Source organism: Adelges cooleyi, unplaced genomic scaffold (genome assembly GCF_023614345.1).
Source record: "Adelges cooleyi isolate 19-005CV unplaced genomic scaffold, UGA_ACOO_1.1 ACOO_flye_CR_arks_rails_tigmint_CR_PRNA_207, whole genome shotgun sequence".
Classification (NCBI taxonomy): domain Eukaryota; kingdom Metazoa; phylum Arthropoda; class Insecta; order Hemiptera; family Adelgidae; genus Adelges; species Adelges cooleyi.
The window spans coordinates 47367-68815 of record NW_026095868.1 but is presented as its reverse complement, the minus strand read 5'-3'; the positions used below and the strand labels follow the sequence as shown (position 1 = coordinate 68815).

Below are 21449 nucleotides of genomic sequence, written 5' to 3'. Positions count from 1 at the left end.
TGGATAGACAGATAAGAGGCTTTATTGAGGTGTAGGACTAGGGTGGCCGACCCCGTGTATTTGGGATTGTAAAGCAAAGATAAAGAAGAAGGTATAAGCCGATTTTTAGCAGTGCCACAACAAGGGATGGGCGTCGACAAAGTCACAAATTATAAAAAATGGTTAAGTGAATGAAAGATTTCTTTTGGATCCCTAAGACGAGAAAAATCAATTCTCTTTCAATATCTAAGATATGTCTCAGATTGCTGTATGATTGGACAGTTTTAATCATATGGCCTAATATTGAAATTTGATATGGAAGACATTTAATGAGCTTTAATGATTAAAATATGTATACTTTTCAATAAAAAGTCACCTCTTCTTTTGTTTTTATAGAGAAACCAATTTAAACTTTATAAAATGAATGTAAAATTATCGTAGCGAAAAATATGACATATTTTTCGCTCAACTCCGTAATTTTTCCATTAGTTTTACCAAATACATTTTGTGAAATTTTATCACCAAAAAATAAGTTGACAATATAATCGATATGAGCAACAAATATTTTTTTTGGCCTATTCTTTAACCCTATAATACCAGTTAAGGGTTAAAATATCACTATTATTGTCTAACATCTTGTTTATATTGATTTCTAAATCCTCCTTTGATCCAACTGTTGCGGTGCTGGTGTTTTTCCTAATATATGAAATAATAACAGCTATACGACGACATTATTGGTTATAATAATAGTTTATTAATGAATATAGTTATATAACTGCCTCAAGTTCTGTTTTATACAATCCTGACGGAAGTCGCCGATCTACATAATTCTCTACTCGTGTGTTGTATGTTGGTACAACGCCGTCTGCCGTAATCATCCCTTCCAATGCTATAACGCATTTAAATTCTTCATTACATCTTTGTGTAAATCTATGCTCAGGATTTAATGCACGCGTTATTATCCCGACCAATTTGCATTTTTTGCCTTCGTCATTCACGCACATTTGGATGTTATCTGAAACCATACAATACAATAATTATTGAATAGAAATACAATCGATAAATACTACAAATTTATGACAAGAAATAATAAAATACATATAAAATAGTTATTCCAGATCTACCTAAGTGTTAAAAAATAAATACATTAGCTTTTGCTTAAATCATGTGGTTGCTATTGCTGGACTTTAGACTACAATCATTTTTCTACTCATTTAAAAGCATTTTTGTTTTTATTGTTTACCCATACTAGATACCAACAAACGCATAGATAGGTTAGTTATAGGCCAAACTTAGGTTTTAACGACGTTTTAAAAGCAGCGATAAATAATATAAAAATGCTTACTCATTTGGTGATGTAGAACATGGTTGAATATAGTACGTATCAGCTGATGTCTGTTGTATACTGCCGTGTTAAAGTCAGTTAGGTCTATAATATCATACAGATGATGTATTTAATTTTATTTTTAATGTTAAAGTTATATCATGTAAATAATAAATAAGAATTTCAACTTTTTTAATTAACCATTATTAATATAGTCTATATTATAGTATATTGTACAACTGTAATATTCACTCAAATACTACCTAAATAATTGTTCTGGAGAATACTGTTATACTTACCATACTCAATTGCTAACTCTTGGTCTGTAATAAATTGTAGTATATCCTGTTCTTGGGTTATTATTGAATCAAAAGCTATAATCAAAACATTCCCCATTAAAATGTGTCATTTTATGTAAAATTACACTGCCTAACATAAAATATCACAAAAAAAAGTCATTTATAATCATAGTTACTATTAATTATAAGTTATGCGGACGATAATTTTTTACCTTTCGCCCTGCCTCTGCTTGCCATTAACTCAGGAACTGAAAAAAAGATTCGATTTTATAATGTTACTGTTAAAACGTGCCATATATATTTAAGTAATCGACAAAATCTTTTTAATTAAAAAATGAAACTTTTATGTACATTTTGTGTTTAATCAAATTTTGTTTTGATATAAATTTACCAACTTGTAATATTAATTACCTAATTAATAATAAAACTGGTAAATTTAGAAAAAAAAAAATTTTTAAGTACATCTTTAGTATATTAACATGTAGAATTACGGACATCCTCTAAATAGTTTGTTAGTTATAAATGTGTATTGTTAATGAAATGTAATAAAAGTCAAATACACGTCAGAACTAGAAAACATACACAATAACACTTGATATTCGACGCACAATTTAAGTAAAAATAAGATCAGATAAAGAGAATATCATGCATCGGCAAGTCGTATCATCTTATACCATTAACATCGATCATAGGTATATTACTAATAGTAATATAATTTGTATTATTATTAAACATTGTGATTTTGATTATATACATGTATACATATTAGGTATAGCTTGAAAGAGGAACTAAAAAGGTATTGATATCACAAAAACTAATCAATTTTTTCAATCTTGGATGCAGATTTGTGAGGGATATTCATTCAAACATACCTAATAGTAATAACTTACAATAATATATATATTTATATATATATATATATATATATATATATATGTATATATATTATACACATTACTAACAACATTTCAAAGAATACTGTCTAATACAGAGTGTCTCACAAAGATTAGAAAAATGAGAGAACTCTTGTTCTAGTGAATAGTTTTATGATTTTTTTTTTAAATAAATTTATACTCATTTGCACTACAAAATAAAAACGACGTTTTTTTTATTGCAAATAACTGTTTTCGGTTTTCAATAATTTTTGTAACATTTTTTCTTTAAAATTCAAGATGATCATATATTCTTTGATGAATATTTAGACTCGTCAATAACCAGTTTTTAATAATTTCTTTTAATGTTATTTAAACTTTAAGTTAGAATGGGAGGTGCAGTGTGATAGGTCCAGTTCATTACTTTGTAGGTCTATGATATTACCTAATCGTATAAAACAATTGTAAATTACCTGGCGGAAAAATCAAAACCTGAATTCGCGCTGAAAAAAAACACCAATAATTTGTTTAAAAAATAAAAAAAAAGTGGTCCATGCGAGTTGCGTGAACGTTTAATAAATTAATACAAATTTAACGGTTCCTTAGACATCAATTTTTAAATGAACGATTAAATGTACTGATAAAGTGTACAACATGACAAACGGTATTGATAGTACAACAAAACTATACGGTAAGCAATGGCAATTTAATAGCCTAATATTGTAAAAACGAGTTTACATAAAACAAAAATAATAATTTACACATAACAATACCATATGAGTATGCACGAATGAGACCGTTGACCAGTTGGTATTTTTGATCTGGAGTCAAAGAACAAAACAAATTATTAATAAATTCGTTAAATAAACTTAGCAATTTCCATTCAATATTTAATAAAACATTAAAGTGAGGTATGCATAGCACAGATAGTCAATAATTCTAGGGGAGATTGAAGAAGTTTGGGGAATTTTAACAAAGATGTGTTATGTGTACTTATATCAAAGTCAATTTTCACTACAAAAATGACTAAATAAATCATGAAAACAATTGCATACATTAAATGATACCTTGAAAGCTAACACAAACCAATTTAAAAAGTCAAAATATATTAAAAACACGTATAGATCAAATAGATCATGTAGTGGTAGACTACCGAATTAGATTAAGCATAAACGACGTAAAAAGCATGAGGGGCAGTAGTGCACTTTCTGATCACTTCATGATGAGAGCCAAGGTCAAATTTAGCATATAGGTAGAAAGATCCAAATTAATAAAGATAAGTGTCCACAGAAAATTAACAAAGAAATATTGAAAGGAAACCAGGCCAAAGATTACAAAGAAAAAATAACTGAGTAGTTAGATGCCTCAGATAATGTTACCTACGGATATAAATTACATTTGGAAAATAAATGGAAACTGTAGTCAAAAGATCTGCAGAAGAAGTATTAGGCCATGAACTAAGGAGAAGAAGAAAATCATGACTTTTATTAACAATGAAATGAAGGTATTGTAGAAAGAGATAGAGCACGTTTAAAAGTGGTATATGACCTAACATCTATCTTTTAAGTACAATGATAGCTTAGTAGTAGTATGAAAATTAGCTCATACTGTAAGTTATATCATATTGTACTAATTTAGGAGACATACATATAACAATTATGATGTGATCATTATGGATTAGTTAGTATTATTTTCAATTATTAACAATATCATCAATTGGTTAAAATAACTGGAAAATCTAAACATGATGGACGGAATTCTGCCTTATTACATTAAAAGTATGGCGCCGTTTAGAGTTTAGACTGTACCTATTTATTTTTTATTTTTACCAAACTTCATATATTCTGTAAAATTATTTTTTTCTCTTAAATATAATATACTATATTATTAACTATATAAACACTCACTGTCAGTTAAATTGCTAAGTTTGTTGTCTAAAAACAAAACAAATTTTACATAATTAACAAATACAATATACAATGTAGTCAAAGCGATCATAAGAGGTTGGATACACAAAAAAAAAAATGGTTCTATAACAAAATTATGTAATGGTTGCTTGTACTATCTTTAGCTTGTGGCACTCTATACTGATTTGGTCTTTATTTTTGATAAACCACTAGACGAATGTTGGCTTAAACTATTACTGCTAAAAATTTACACCATTAAATAAAAAAAATGTGTAGGTTATGTATTCGAGGTTACTCAATTACAAACTTGATGGTCATTTTTAAATACCCCTAATATTAGGAGGTTAAAAGTGGTATTTTTTTATTAACTTAAGTTAAATTTTTGAGTGACGTTTACTTTATTAATTTTTGACTTTGCTAAAATAGTTTAAACAAGGAAGTAAAGAGTAATTTTATTATATATAAAAAAATATTGTTTGGAAAACGTATACAAACATCTTCTCGTTTTGAAGGTCACAAACACATTAAAGTAGCACATGTTAGTTCAGATTAAATTTTAGTATTAAAATATAAATAAGCAGTTATTTACAGGCAATTTTATATGTTTTGTGATCAGGATAAAGCGTTAAATTATTTAATGAATTTGTAATACAAATTAGCACAATATAACGTACACAAATTAATAAGTTTTCAACTACATATTATGAAATAACGTTACAAATTGCCTAAATGGCTTAAAAATAAAATTTATCAGCTGAGTCTTCAACCACGAAAGAGCATTTTCGTGTCTCGTTAAAGTACCGAATATACTTAGAGTAGTGGTGGAATTATAGATAATGAAATAGTATAATAACAAGCTAGTATCTAAGGTGGCTAGTGAACATATCAAGTTTCTGGCTTATAGTTTAGTGATTTCATAATATCTGGCCTTTTTCTGGTATCTGACAATTCATAGGAAATATGACCTGTTAAATTACATTGAATTTATTTTTCAGTTATAGTTTGATCGTTGTGAATACAACATATCTCTCACCCCAAACTATCGCCCCTATCTCCCACCCCCTATCTCCTACCCCTATCTTCCACTCCGAACCTCATCTTCATCCACATCCCATCCCCATTCCTTTTTTCGTTACGCTTTTTTGGTAACTCTTTTTTGGTAACACTTTTTTCGGTTATGTGCCAGAGCTAAGACATAAAAATGTCAAAAAAAAATTATAATAATTTTAACTCACTGGTCTTACAAATCTGATCACGACATTCTGGAATAATAAATTGTATTATCATATAATTTCGTAAAATACCAAACTGTCATCGAGGTCACAGTTCTACAGTAATTATTATAGCTGAAAGTGATAAAAATCTTCTTAAATAAAAGCTTTGGTGCGAATCTGTGGGTAGGAAGTTTAATCCAGTGCAGTCCAAACTAAGCACATTTAGTAAGTGTTAAAGTGAGGTCTAGTGTGTCAAAATTTGCATCGAAGCGTTTAATTGAAATTGATATCACTTTGCATAATTAAGCCATCTGGATTTTGGGGTAAAAGTTGGTCAATTTATATGTGTTAGGCTGCGTTCGTTTTTAATTAAATACTAGTTTATAATTGTATACAACAATAAAATTTTAAGACTAAAAATCGTACAAAAACCTAATAAGATCAATCCAAATAGTTGTCAATACAAATATTAGTACAACTTGATAATTATTTTTCAAAATGTATATCAAGTGTATGTTAAAATGTACAAAATATTAAAACAAATCTGTACATAGTTTAATAGATAAATATGAGTCTTTAAATAAAAAATGATTCAAATATTTAGGTCATACCGTCTGGCGATGCGCATTTTATATTGTTTATAACAATGCAAATAGTAATCGCAAAAAAACAGAAAACTTGTAGCTTAGTCATTTTCAATCGATATCTAAAAAAAAATAATATTATGTCAAATTCAATAGTAATACATAACATATGTGTTTGCACAAAATTACAGTAAAGATACTTTTTGCAATATTCTAGAACTATAAAATGGATAAACCATATCTTCTTTATCTTTTTGCCTTACATTCTCAACTACATGGGGTCGGCCACCCTAATCATTCCATAGTTGACTTTCCTGGCAAAACCCCAAATTGAATATCTTCGATATTCTCTTTTCTACCATCTTTTCCCAAACCTTCATACCTAATCAGTTTTACACCTCTATAATTGTCACACTCCTGCACATCTTCATTGCCCTTAGATATTGCTTCAAGAATACTTTTCCTCCACAATTCCGGCATTTTCCCATCTATATACCAAAACCTTATTTAGGAAACCTGTCAACCACCCTTACATGGTTAATCATTTTAAAAAAAAACCAGTACAGTTGGGTCGGGGCATAGTGGTGACGGGGATGTCACAGGCTTACAGGAATTTTTAAATCTGAAAGTGATAAAATCACTTTCGAAAAAACGCTTCGATGCAAATCGGTAGTTAGTATTTTCAAGTCAGTACAGTCCAAACCAAGCACAGTATAAACCAGCAAAGTTAAAAAGTTTTAAATGAAGGTTCTGTATTTACAAATGAGCATCAATGCGTTTATTTGAAAGCGATTTTGTTCAATTTTATCACTTTTATTTATAATAATTCTTGTAGACCTGTGACCTCTCCGTTTCCTCATTGCTTTGATTACATTATACCAATACTCTACTGTACTAGTCCTCTCGGATAAAATCACTATAACCTACATATATTACTTATTAGTTAAATATTACTAACGTGTATAGCCAATAGCGGTCGGCTGTTGCCTGTTATTTAACAATAACCTTTTATGGAGATTTTAAAAATTGTGTTATTTTAATAAAAGCATAGGAGCAGTATCATGATGTTAAATGTTCACGAGATTTGATCTAGTCATAAAATAAAGTATTATCATTTATGACTTAATTATTAATAACATTTATCTTAATTTGTACATAGTAATAAAATAATGAAATATTTTATACAAAATAAGAGCTACAAGTTATAAACTAAAAAATTAAAATTAGCACGAAGCAGATGATCTAATATTAGACAATTTAAACAATCAAGCGTGAATCTCTTTAAATGAATAACAGTATAACAAAATGCAAAACATTAGTTTTCCTTTAAAAAAATAGTGTAATAAAAATTACATTTTGAGGCGGTATACTGCATAAAAACCAACACTTAATCTGAATCTAAAAAACAACAGTCCTCGTCATAATTTGCAGGTAGTTGGACCTTATATACTCATAGTTGACCTTCGGTAAGGTTATATAACGCAGGCTATAATTTAATATCAGTTTTCAATTTTAATCATCCAGAAAGTAAAAAAAAAAAAAAATTGAATTTGTGTAAACTTAATGTCAAAAGTGGTACTTGAGCAAAAAACTTAATAGTATCATTCCGCATAGATGTACATAAAATTGTTTTAATGATTTGATAACAATTTTTTTTAAGATTTTAAGTGTTTTTTGTTAAAATATACGAAATCTGCGAAAACACAGTTTCCCGGTAATTAAAAAAAAACTGTAATGCCGAATTTTTTTCCCGTTTAATATGTTATGCATACATATGAGTTCCAACTACTGGCAAATTTTCAACCCAAAAGTTATAAAATTACGGTTAAAAACCCCGAAAAACAAAAAAAACTTGTACCCCCCCTAGGGGGGTGGGAAATGGGTATAGTTTAAATTTGACACAACTGACGTGTGCGGGCATACCAAATAATTATTTCTTATATATTTCAACTCGATCCGACTCTTTTTCTCGAAATTATAGCCAGTAAAAGTTCTAACTTAAAAACTCGTACGGTTTTTTTTTTGTTTTTTCAAATTTCGTCTGTGAAAAATTAAACTCTTTCAACTTTTACCTCCTTCAAAGTACAAACTAGATAAAATTTGTGATTTACAGAGTTGCTATTCGAAGGAATTGGTCTAGTATTAAAAAAGTTACAGTGTATACAGCGAAAATAAAAGCCCACATCAGAGTAAAACCAATACCTTCTCGCTTTGCATCGAAGCTAAAACAATATATTATCATCCCACTCAAGAAACAGAATATAGAAAAAAAATGTAGTGTGTGTTTTTCGGGATAATGTTCTTAAAAAATGATCATCCTAAATTTGTCCTTATCCGAAATAATTGTATATTTCGATTTCTCACACTTTAAGTAGGTCTTTTGTAAAGTAGGAGTTAAATAGTTTGCCCTCGTCGCGTCATTGGTATGAAAACAGCAAATAATTTCTAATCTCATAAATTCTATTATTTTCTAAATTCGATTGCCATTTAAGTAGCTCAAATTAATCTAACACGGAGTAAAAATTCAGAGTTTTGCATCATTTGAATATGACATTACATAAGTTTAACATTTAGATACCAAATTATTCGATTAAAAGTTATTCAAACTCTTTTTTTATTTGGATAGTTTTTAAAAATATAGATTAATATATTTCATTCGACTAACTTTTAAAATAATTATTCCAATATGTATAAAAAAAATAATCGAATAATATTAAATTTAATTTTAGAGTTTAAAAGTTAGGAGGCTAGGGGAAGTGCACGTAGATAAAAATAATGCTACACTCAGCCTTTTCTTCTGCCCTCAACTTGAAACTTCAATAACTTTAAAAATAATTATCCAAAACTGGTTATCGACATGTCATCAGACCGGCATAAACATATTGCATTTATAAATGCTTAGTTTTTTTAATTTATATTCAGATCAAACATATTTTGTGTTAAAAAAACTTTGAGATTTTGGAAAATTTATTGCAAAATTTTGATTTGAGTGAATATTAGGTATGTCTACTGTGAGGATTCTAAAAACTATTTTTTTATGTAACTTAACTACTAATATTACCTGATGTGATTTGACGAGTTGTTGGATTCGTGTACGTTTTCGAAATGAACAAAACCAACTGTTGGGGCATATACAACGATCGTACCATTTGTATAAATGCAACCTAGATAATATAGTGTTGTGGTTTTTGAACAACTAAAAAACTTGAGTACAGAAAAATCGATCGTACCATTTGTATACATACAACCTAGATAATATAGTGATGTGGTTTTTGAACAAATAAAAAACTTGAGTACAGAAAAATAATGTATCAATAAAAAATCCAGCACAGCGGTGTTGTACATTATATACAAGGAGATGAATATATGAATATTTTAAAAAGTTTAGTTAGTTATTCCAGTAATTTTTTAAGTATAAAAATTGAGGTGCTGTATTTACAAATAAGCATCAATGCGTTTGTTTGAATGTGGTTTTATTCAATTTTATCACTTTTATTTATAATAATTCCTGTAGAACTGTAACCTCTCCTACCCCTCTATGCTTGGATTCCATTATGCCTATACTCTACTGTACTAGCCCTTTCGGAGACAATCACTTTTAATTTAATTCTTTCTTGCTATGATGGTTTATACTGTGGTATGGACTTTACTCGTTTGAAAATACCAACTACTGTTTGTTCAAAGGTGATTTTATCACTTACAGATTTAAAAATGCCTCTAAAACTGTAACCTCCCCGTCCCCACTATGCCCTGACCTCATCATGCTCCGTCTCCATTATTCCCTGACCCCACTGTACTGACCTTATTTTTTATTATTATTTTGAGTGTCTAAAATTAATGATAGTTGTTTAAGTTGTCCTTCAGTCTATTTCTCAAATTATCCATAAATATTTGTTCCAAACTTACATCGACCAGTCTTTTTTTTTACTGGACATTCATTATATACCTAATAAATATCGAAAAAAATTTAAAACGATAATGTGTTAGGTTTTATTTTATGTAATAAAAAATAATTTCTTTGTTATATATAACCATTGTTGTATAATGGGTAACGCTGTAATATAACCTACAATTTTATTTTTTCAATACATCCTCATTTTCCTCTCTATCAGTTAACACATGTACCCGTTGGCTGCTTTAAACTTTTTTCTAATTATTAATTAAGTATGTTGTAATAATTACTTTTGCTTAATAAAAATCATAAATACAACATGGCTCAGTCGAATGCAGGAGGATCAATTGTACCATTGGACATTAATGATGTGGGAACAGTAATTAATAATATTAAGTTATTTAAAAATAAATTTGACCTGTACCTCAGAGCAAATGAGTTGGATGAAAAAACTGAAAACCTTAAGGTTGCAGTATTGTTGAGTGTAATAGGCGATGATGCCTTTGAATTGTTGGAAACGTTGAATGCAACTAACTCAACAGCAACTGTAGCCACAATATTTAAACTACTACAGGAATATTATGAACCTAAATTTAATGTCATAATAGAGCAGTTCAAGTTTTTCCAAATAAAACAAGATGAGTTTGAGACAGTTGCCGTACATATGACTGAAATGCAAAGTAAGTCAACTTTTAAAACCAGTGGACAGCAAGACAAGTTAAGACGCAATAAGAACAATAATGGGTCTATGGATACGGATTAAGATTGCAAGAAGTGTGGAAGACGACATGGAAAAAGGAAACGCTTTGCCTTTGGAAAGGCGTGTGTTAAGTGTGGAAAATTAAATTATTTTTTGGTGGGATGCCAAGCTAATAAGGACACTGAACAGCAACGAAAAGAGGTCAATAACATTGGTGAGGGTATGCATAATAACTATATAAGCTACAATGAACCTAAGTATAAATTGTTTGATATATTGTCTATTGAAGTAGGAAATGTTAGTGTAAAACTGAACAAAAAAAGTGGACTGAAATCATTAAAATTAATAGTAATTTTCTCATTAATTTTAAAATAGATACGGGTTCAGATATTGATATAATACCTTATAGTATTTTTAAAGAAATTAATTGTGGGAAAATATTGAGTTATACTTATATTATGATTAAAGCCTATGGTGGATTTGATATAAAAAGTATGGGGACAGTTGAACTTTTATGTGAAGCTATAGATAAAAAAATCTATTAATATCAGGTTCATTATTGTAGATGATAGTCAAAGTAAATGTGTACCTATTCTAGGATTAAATACATGTATTAAGTTTGGTTTTATTAATAGGTCTAAGATAGAAAGCGTTGAATCCAATAATTGTCTGAATGTACTTGTAAATGAATATAAAGATGTGCTTAATGGACTGGATTGTTTTCCGAGAGAATATAGGATAAGAATGAAGGAAAACAGTGAACCGAGGTTAAATCCTCCTAGGCGTGCCCCAGAATCCATTAAAAGTGAATTAAAAAGGTACTTCGTCTCAAATGTGTAATATGGGCGTGATATTTGAAGTGGAAAGGACCCATGGATGGTCGAGTAATATAGTTATTGTTGAAAAACCAGATAAATATTTGCGTGTGTGCTTAGATCCCACTGAATTGAATAAAGTAGTAATAAGAGGTAAAGTTTTAATCCCCACTCTTGAAGAATTAAGAATGAATTTATACAATAAGAAATGGTTTACGTTGTTTGATTTGAAGACTGGATTTTAGCAAATCAAATTAGATGAATAGTCGAGTTACTTGTGCACATTTAGTACACAATTTGGTTATTACAGGTTTACAAAATTACCCTTTGGGTTGTCGTGTGCACCTGAGGAATTTCAAAATAAAAATCAAGAGTATTTTGGTGACATTAAAAATGTGTACATCTACTTTGATGATTTGCTTATTTATAGCAACACAGGATGAAAAACTGCATGATGGAGTAGTAGTACAGGTATAAGAAAGGGCAAAAAAATTAAATATAAAATTTAATAGTGATAAGATAAAATATTTGATTATGAAAACCTCATTTTTTGTTATAAAACATATCCTTTCGTCGACTAATATACAACTTAAAACATCTTAGACCAAAATTAACATTTTTTTTATGGAATATCGATGAAAATTATTCTTTACACTTGAAATTTTTTTGTTTTAATATTACTCTCAGACTTCTACAAAAACATTAGCTCAAATGATTCGGATTTAATATGTAACAATATTTATTAAAAATTGTATGTATAATTCATATATAATAAAAAATACAAAAAAAAAACACATTATTGCAAAATAAACAAAAATGTTTAACTAAATAACAAAGGAATTCTCAAGTTTAAGGTATAACGTTTTCTGGGATATTTTGATAGTATTATGTTTGAAGTATAGCACACACAATGGCGCACGCTTTTATAATCGCATGAAATAGAACTGTTGTTTTATACAAAGTATTTTTTGTTTCTTAATTCTTCTACCTTTTTTGTTATAAGGATGAAAATATACTCAGAAATAATAAACACTTTATAAAGATAAGTTAATCTGTTTAATAATAATAAAATAAGCACTTAAATAGACAATGGTTGACCGTAATAACGAACTGTATTATAGATAAACACAAACTGACCGACTGACAATTATACATAGTAAAAGCCTAGCTTACATACTAATATGCAAATTAAGTAAATGTAACAAACAACAGAAAAATAGGTTCAGCACTATGATAACTTGTGTTCATAGAAAGTTAATGCGTATTAGGAAATACATAGATAAGCATAAAAACGTAAAGTCCCAAATGACATAGGTACTTAATAGTAATAAATATAATATAATATAAACAACCCTGAGCTTAGTACACCAACCATTGCTTTATATAGGTCGGAATATTGGGCCGTAGATAAGAACACTGAATATAGAACGAGTGTAGCGGAGATGAGAATGCTAAGGTGGACGAGTGGAGTGACTAGGTTGGATAGAATATGAAATGAATACATAAGGGGAGTCAAGGAGTTGAACCACTTGTGGGGAAAATGAAAGACAATAAGTTGAGATTGTTCAGTCATGTTATGAGAAGAGTTAAGGCAGAGGCAGAGGCAGTAAGAGGTGTTGTACCAGTTAAGGGTTAAAATATCACTATTATTGTCTAACATCTTATTTATATTGATTTCTAAATCCTCCTTTGATCCAACTGTTGCGGTGCTGGTGTTTTTCCTAATGTATGAAATAATAACAGTTATACGACGACAGTATTGGTTATAATAATAGTTTATTAATGAATATACTTATATATTGACATCGAAACATTTAAATTTTAATCTATAACTCTCTTAAGTTCTGTGTTATACAATCCGGAAGTCGCCGATCTACATAATTCTCCACTCGTGTCTTGTTGGTTAATACAACGCCGTCTGCCGTAATCTTCCCTTCCAATACTATAACGCATCTTAATATTTCATAACATCTTTGTCTAAATCTAAACCCAGGATTTAATGCACGCGTTATTATTCCGAGCAATTTGCATTTTTTTTCTTCGTCATTCACGCACATTTGGAAGTGATCTGAAACCATACGACATAATTATTGAATAGAAATACAATCGATAAATACTACAAATTTATGACAAGAAATAATAAAATACATATAAAATAGTTATTCCAGATCTACCTAAGTGTTAAAAAATAAATACATTAGCTTTTGCTTGAATCATGTGGTTGCTATTGCTGGACTTTAGACTACAGTCATTGTTCTACTCATTTAAAAGCATTTTTGTTTTTATTGTTTACCCATACTAGATACCAACAAACGCATAGATAGGTTAGTTATAGGCCAAACTTAGGTTTTAACGACGTTTTAAAAGCAGCGATAAATAATATAAAAATGCTTACTCATTTGGTGATGTAGAACATGGTTGAATATAGTACGTATCAGCTGATGTCTGTTGTATACTGCCGTGTTAAAGTCAGTTAGGTCTATAATATCATACAGATGATGTATTCAATTTAAATTTTAATGTTAAAGTTATTTCATGTAAATAATAAATAAGAATTTCAACTTTTTTAATTAACCATTATTAATATAGTCTATATTATAGTATATTGTACAACTGTAATATTCACTCAAATACTACCTAAATAACTGTTCTGGAGAAAACTGTTATACATACTACTTAAATCAGTTGTTGGCTCTTGTCCTGTAATAAAGTATAGTATAGTCCGTTCTTGGGTTATTATTGAATCAAAAGCTATAATCAAAACATTCCCCATTAAAATGTGTTATTATATGTAAAATTTCACTGCCTACCATAAAATATCACAAAAAAACGTCATTAATAAACATAGTTACTATTAATTATAAGTTATGCGGACGATAATTTTTTACCTGTTGCCCTGTCCTGGTGTGCCAATGACGCAGTAGCTAAAAAAGAGATTCGATTTTATAATGCTACTGTTAAAAGGTGCCACATATATTTAAGTAATCGACAAAAGCCACTATAATCAAAAACTTAATTAAAAAATGAAACTTTTATGTACATTTTGTGTTTAAGCAAATTTTGTTTTGATATAAATTTACCAGCTTGTAATATTAATTGATTAACAATAAAACCGGTAAATTTAGAAAGAAAAAACAATTTAAAAGTACATCTTTAGTATATTAACATGTAGAATTACGGATATCCTCTAAATAGTTTGTTAGTTATAAATGTGTAGTGTTAATGAAATGTAATAAAAGTCAAATACACGTTAGAACTAGAAAACATACACGATAACACTTGATATTCGATGCATAATTAAAGTAAAAATAAGATCAGATAAAGAGAATATCATGCATCGGCAAGTCGTATCATCTTATACAATTTAACATCGATCAGAGGTATATTACTAATAATATTACAATTTGTGTTATTATTAAACATTGTGATTTTGGTTATATACATGTATACATATTAGGTATAGCTTGAGAGAGGAACTGAAAAGGTATTGATATCACGAAAACTAATTAATTTTTTCAATCTTGTATGCAGATTTGTGAGGGATTTTCATTCCAACATACCTAATAGTAATAACTTACAATCAAATTACATATATACATAGATACATATATATATCTTATTACTAACAACATTTTAAAGAATACTGTCTAATACAGGGTGTCTCACAAATATTAGAAAAATGAGAGAACTCTTGTTCTAGTGAATAGTTTTAAGATTTTTTTTTAAATTAATTTATACTCATTTGCACTATAAAATAAACACGAAATTTAAAGTTAGAATAGGAGGTGCAGTGTGGTAGGCCCAGTTAATTTCTTTGTAAGTTTATGATATCACCTAATCGTAAAAAACAACTGTTAATTACCTGCCGGAAAAATCAAAGCCTGAATATTCTCTGGAAAAAAAAACACAAAAAATTTGTTTGTTAAAAAAAAATAGTAGTGCATGCCAGTTGCGTGAACGTTTAATGAATCAATAAAAATGTAACGGTTTCTTAGACATCATTTTGAATTGAACGATTAAATGTACTGATAAAATGTACAACATGGCAAGCGGTATTGATAGTACAATAAAACTATTCGGTGTGCAATGACAAATTAATAGCCTAATATTATTAAAACGAGTGTACATAAAACAAAAATAATAATTTACACATAACAATACCATATGAGTATGCACGAGACCGTTGACCAGTTGGTATTTTTGATCTGGAATCAAAGAACAAAAACAAATTATTAATGAATACATATTGTACTAATTTAGGAAACATAAATATAACTATTATGATGTGATCATTATGGATTAGATAGTACTATTTTCAATTATTGACAATATAAATGCAGGAAATTGGTTAAAATAACAGGAAAATCTAAACATGGTAAGATAGAATTCTGCCTGATTACATTAAAAGTATGGCGCCTTTTATAGTTTAAATTATGCCTATTTTTTGTTTTTTTTGCCAAATTTCATATTTCCTGCAAAATTATTTTTTCCTTTTAATTATAATATACTATATTATTAACTATACAAACACTTACCGTCATTTAAATGTCTTAGTCTGTGGTCTAAAAACAAATTTTACATAATTTACAAATACAATATACAATGTAGTCAAAGCAATCATAAGAGGCTAGATACACAAAAAAAAACTGGTTCGTGTCGCGGGACACGCGTTTGGAACGCAGTACCTTCCCTATGCAGGTTTGGCATAATTAGTCAGTAACTTACTAGGCTCTTATTCCCTCTACCCACCCCTCTCTTTAATTTTTATTACTAATGCAATAAATAACTATATTTATAAATTTATTTGCAATATATATATTTATTTATTTGTTTTTAAAAGTAGTAGGAATAAGATATCAAAAATGTACGTCGACCGATCGCAAGTAAATTTCACGACGAATTCAAATCTGTTTTCATATTATTTATCAGATTAGTGGTTGAACCTGTGCGATGGAATAAAAAATGTATGGTATATTGACTAAAATGACTTTTACTCATAGACAAAATGATTTAAATTAAAAATAATACTTTGAAGCTTATACAAATTAACCGGTAAATTTTTTGACATGGTCAAAATTTATTTAAGCCAATTTTTTGCCAATACAAAACTCTTTCAAAATGGTCTGTATGGAGCCCCCTTGACTAAAGTTAAATGTTTAAGTCACGTTTACTTTATAAATGTTTGACTTTGCTAAAATAGTTTAAATATGGAACTAAATAGTATTTTTATTATATATAAAAAAAATATTGTTTGGAAAACTCATATAAACATCTTCTCGTTTTTAAAGTAACAAACTTTAATGAGTTTGTTACTTTAAAAACGAGTTATAATGCAAATAGTAACCGCAAAAAAACACAAAACTATTGTAGCTTATTGTTAGTCATTTTCAATCGATATTTAAAAAAAAATTCTTTGATGCGAATCTGTGGGTAGTAAGTTTAATGCAGTGTAGTCCAAACTAAGCACATTTAGAAAGTGTTAAAGTGTGGTCAAGTGTGCCAAAATTCGTATCGAAGCGTTTAATTAAAATTTATATAGTTAGAGATAAATATAAGTCTTAATAAATCTCAGTTCCGCAACGATACTAAAAAAATTTAGTAAAAAACGATTCAAATATTTAGGTCATACCGTCTTCCGTTGCGCATTTTACATTGTTTATAACAATGCAAATTGTAACCGCAAAAAAACAGAAAACTTGTAGCTTAGTCATTTTCAATCGATATCTAAAAAAAAAAAACAATATATTGTCAAATTCAATAGTAATACACATGAAATATGTGTTTGAGCAAAATCGCAGTTATGATACTTTTTGGAATATTCTAGAACTATAACATGGATAATCCATATCTTCTTCTTTTTTATCCTTGCCTTACACTCCTGGGGTCGACCACCCTAGACCTTCCATAGTTGATTTCCCTGACATAAACCCAAATTGATTCTTCGATATTTTCTTTTCTACCATCTTTTCCCAAACCTTCATACCTAATCAGTTTTACACCTCTATAATTTTCAAACTCCTGCACATCTTCCTTGCCCTTAAATATTGGGTCAAGAATACTTTTCCTCCACAATTCCGGCATTTTCCCATCTATATACCAAAACCTTATTAAGGAAAACTGTCAACCACCCTAACATGGATATCATATAAAAAATATTATTATATTATCATCCCACTCAAGAAACAGAATATAGAAAACAAATGAAGTATGTTTGTTTCCGGATAATGTTCTTAAAAAATGTCCATCCTAAATTTGTCCTTATCCAAAATTATTGTATATTTAAATTTTTCACACTTAGGTAGGTCTTTTGTAAAAAAGGAGTTAAGTAATTTGCCCACGTCATTGATATGAAAACAGCAAATAATTTCTATTTTTTATTAAAGGACTTCATAAATTCTATAATTCTATTATTTTCTAAATTCGATTGCCATTTAAGTAGCCCAAATTAGTCCAACACGGAGTATAAATTTAGAGTAGTGCATCAGTTACATAAGTCTAACATTTAGATACCAAATTATTTGAGTAGAAGTTAATCAAATTATTTTTTATTCGAACAGTTTTTAAAATTATAGATTAATATATTTCATTCGGCTAACTTTTAAAATAATTATACGAATAAATATATAAAAAAAATAATCGAAGAATATTAAATTTAATTTTAGAGTTTAAAAGTTAGGAGGTGAGAGGAAGTGGACGTAGATAAAAATAATACTACACTCCGCCTTTTCTTCTGCCCTTAACTTGAATAAGTCCCACGCTTTTCTTTTTAGTAAAATATTTAAGACGTTTAACATTATTTAAAACTGTAGTTAATTTTCGGTTGTTTTCAAAGTAATTGTTATTTTAAAAAAAATGCGCTAGTTGATTGGCAAATTGTTGTAGTAAAATTATTTTTTACTTTTGACATTTTTCTGTCATTGCTATGGCACACACACGGAAAAACGACACCGACACCGGTTATCATAACGACACTGGTTATCAAAACGAAAAATAAGAAGGGGGTGAGAGATAGGGGGTAAGAGATGAGGGTTGGGGTGGGAATGGGGGTGAGAATAGGGACGAGGGATAGGGTAGAGAGATAAGGGTGTGAGATAGGGGGTGAGCTATAGGAGTAAGAGTTGGGGGTGGAAATGGGGCTGGGGGCATATATGTTATATTCACGACGTTTTAAATAGAAATGAATAATAAATTCAATAATTAAAGGGGCCAAATTCTCTATGAATTGTTTTGGGCCAGATATTATAAAAACACTAAAATATTAGCCAGAAACTTGATATATTTACTAGCCACCTTAGATACATAAAAATGTATGCCGTGGTGTTGTGTACTTGTATGCAAGCTGTTAAAATATAATATGTAATACCTATGTGAAAACCTTGAATATACCTTGCAAACCATTCGATTTATAAACCGTTTTTAAGACATTTTAGTGTACCCCTACTAATTTTTAATCCAACCATACTATTATTCGAAATTTTAAAAGAGTGGAGTTAATCGTTTTAGCATCTGAGCGCCTCAAATATTACATAGAATTCTAATATATTCTACATTTAGGAAATATATAAAACCAGTATATTATATAGAAATATTTTATTTTATTCGATTAGTTTTAAAAATAGTTATTTAAATTATTTTTCATTCGAATAAATTGTAAAATGGTTTTTTTAATAAATTTGTATGCGAGTAACTATATTAAATTAATTTATTAGTTCCACCCAGACCGGCATAAATATATTGTATTTACAAATGCATAGTTTTTTCATTTTTGGATCAGACATTTTTCGTGTTAAAGAAACTTGGAGATTTTGGTTTATCAGATTGCAAAACTTTGATTTGAGATAATATAAGGTATGTCTACTGTGAGGATTCTAAAAACTATTATTTTTTTAAGGCTTAACTACTCATATTACCTGTTGTGATTTGACAAATTGTTGGATTCGTGTACGTTACTGAAATGAACAAAATCAAGTGTTGGTGCAATAACAATGATTGTACCTTCTGTATAAATACAACGTAGTTATAGGCGAGTCGCATAAAAAACCGAAAACAAATCGGCAGAACCGTATTTTTGCCGAAAAATAAATTACCGAAACACAAACTAACAGAACTGTATTTCCACCGAACTACAAATAACAGACCAGTATTGTGGCCGACACTTGTTTTAGTCGAAAATAAATCGTAAACAATGTTTTCAATTTAATTAACACTAGGTATTCATGTAAGTTGTAAGAGTCTGATAGCCATTACTTAGTAATCGATTGTGGGCGGCGGACCTTGTTACAGAAATTCTATATAATAATAATTATAAAAGATTGGCATACTTGCCTTATTAGTTTGTATCCACTGGCAAACAACATCTAGTCGGACGATTAAACAATTAATCTCTCTAAATTCATAAAAAAGGGCTTTTTGGTTAGATTATCTAAAAATAATAGATCTCACGAGCTCAAGTACTACAGAAGGTCAATCACGCATGTGCTCGGAGAGCATATTCCGTTACAGTATAGCCAATATTTTATATTATGAAATATTAATTATGGCTATCGATTTAACTGTCATACTACAAAATATAATACATGATTTTTAATGAAAATATCTTAATAAATATTTTTATTCCTCTATTTCTGTACCAACTATTGAGTAGAAATTTCATGATTGATTTGGTATCAAACCAAGAGCTAGAGTGGAGATCACAGTAATAGAAGTTACAGAACATTTTTTTTTATAGTTAGTGTTGACTTCTAATGATAATATTCAACTGAACAAAACTATAAAAATAAGGGCCATAACATGTGTAATGGACATAGATGGGGAGACCCCGCTTCAAGTTATTTAATGCAAAAAAAAAAGCGAAGTAAATGATTTTCAAATGTGACTTCTTTATTGAAAACACAATTTTTAATTTGTCTTTTTATGGTCCGATGTAAAGATTTGACTATAACAATACATTTTACACTTTTAATTAAATTAAATTTATGCTAATTAAATACAACCCGTAAAAATGGCTAGCTTTATACGCTTTATAGCTCTTACGCATAACAGTTTAATACTATATTAAGCAGCGCCTTTAAAGAATAATGTGTATTTCAATAGTTATAGTGTATTCATGATCAAACTCAACAGAAGACCAAGTGATCTAATTTTACCAAGGCACTAATGTCTACACCGTAATATCGTGGATACGTAAATCTTATTAGATTTAGATGAGACTCATTTGTGTTGCGAGAGCGCACGTCCATTAAGTACAAGGTGCAATTTCACTCTGATATAAATAATAAATATTCGATGTATAAAAATATTGTTTAAAAGAATGGCTTTGTTGGAAAAATTGTTGACCATTGTGCATGTATATTTGATGTACACGTCTAACATTGAATTTGGTACCATAAAACGCTAGACCATTTTTAAGTTAATTTATGTTTATGAATGTTAAAGAACACAATAGGTTCTTTATAATTAAAAATACTAAATTCACCAAATTTGTATAGACATTTAGTGAAATGAATTATTGAAAATTTAAACACGCTTAAGCACAGATTAAGAACTCTATTTACTGTGAAAATAACGTTATTTTACAACAACTTCTAGACACTTGTCGATATCGATGAACAATAAAAGTATGTAACTTTCAAACTAAGTGCTAGCGGGGCAAAATTTTTACAAATTCATTATCACCATGCAAAATACTATAAATAAAAAAAAAGGGTGTCCGGTAAAGTAGATTTGTTCCCAGAGCATTTTCGATAAACGAAAATATCGAGATGTTTTTGTTTTTTAATATCCCGATTAAGCAGTTGAAAGACTCTCCCACCATTAATAACCTAGCCATAGGCAACGTAACCCAAATAAAAACAAAATATTAT

General features: G+C 28.9%; 1 protein-coding gene across 1 annotated transcript; it reads right to left on the bottom strand.

Annotated features, from left to right (window-relative positions):
• Positions 1–644: 644 nt before the first annotated feature.
• On the bottom strand, positions 645–9352 carry LOC126834059 (uncharacterized). Its single transcript, XM_050565690.1, has 10 exons — positions 9241–9352; positions 6207–6301; positions 5617–5643; positions 4382–4408; positions 3248–3295; positions 2948–2977; positions 1815–1850; positions 1603–1677; positions 1325–1408; positions 645–994 (listed from the first exon to the last, which is right to left on the bottom strand). The coding sequence occupies exons 2-10, from the start codon at positions 6286–6288 to the stop codon at positions 747–749; spliced, it is 657 nt and encodes a 218-aa protein (XP_050421647.1). The 5' UTR covers positions 6289–6301; positions 9241–9352; the 3' UTR covers positions 645–746.
• Positions 9353–21449: the final 12097 nt, after the last annotated feature.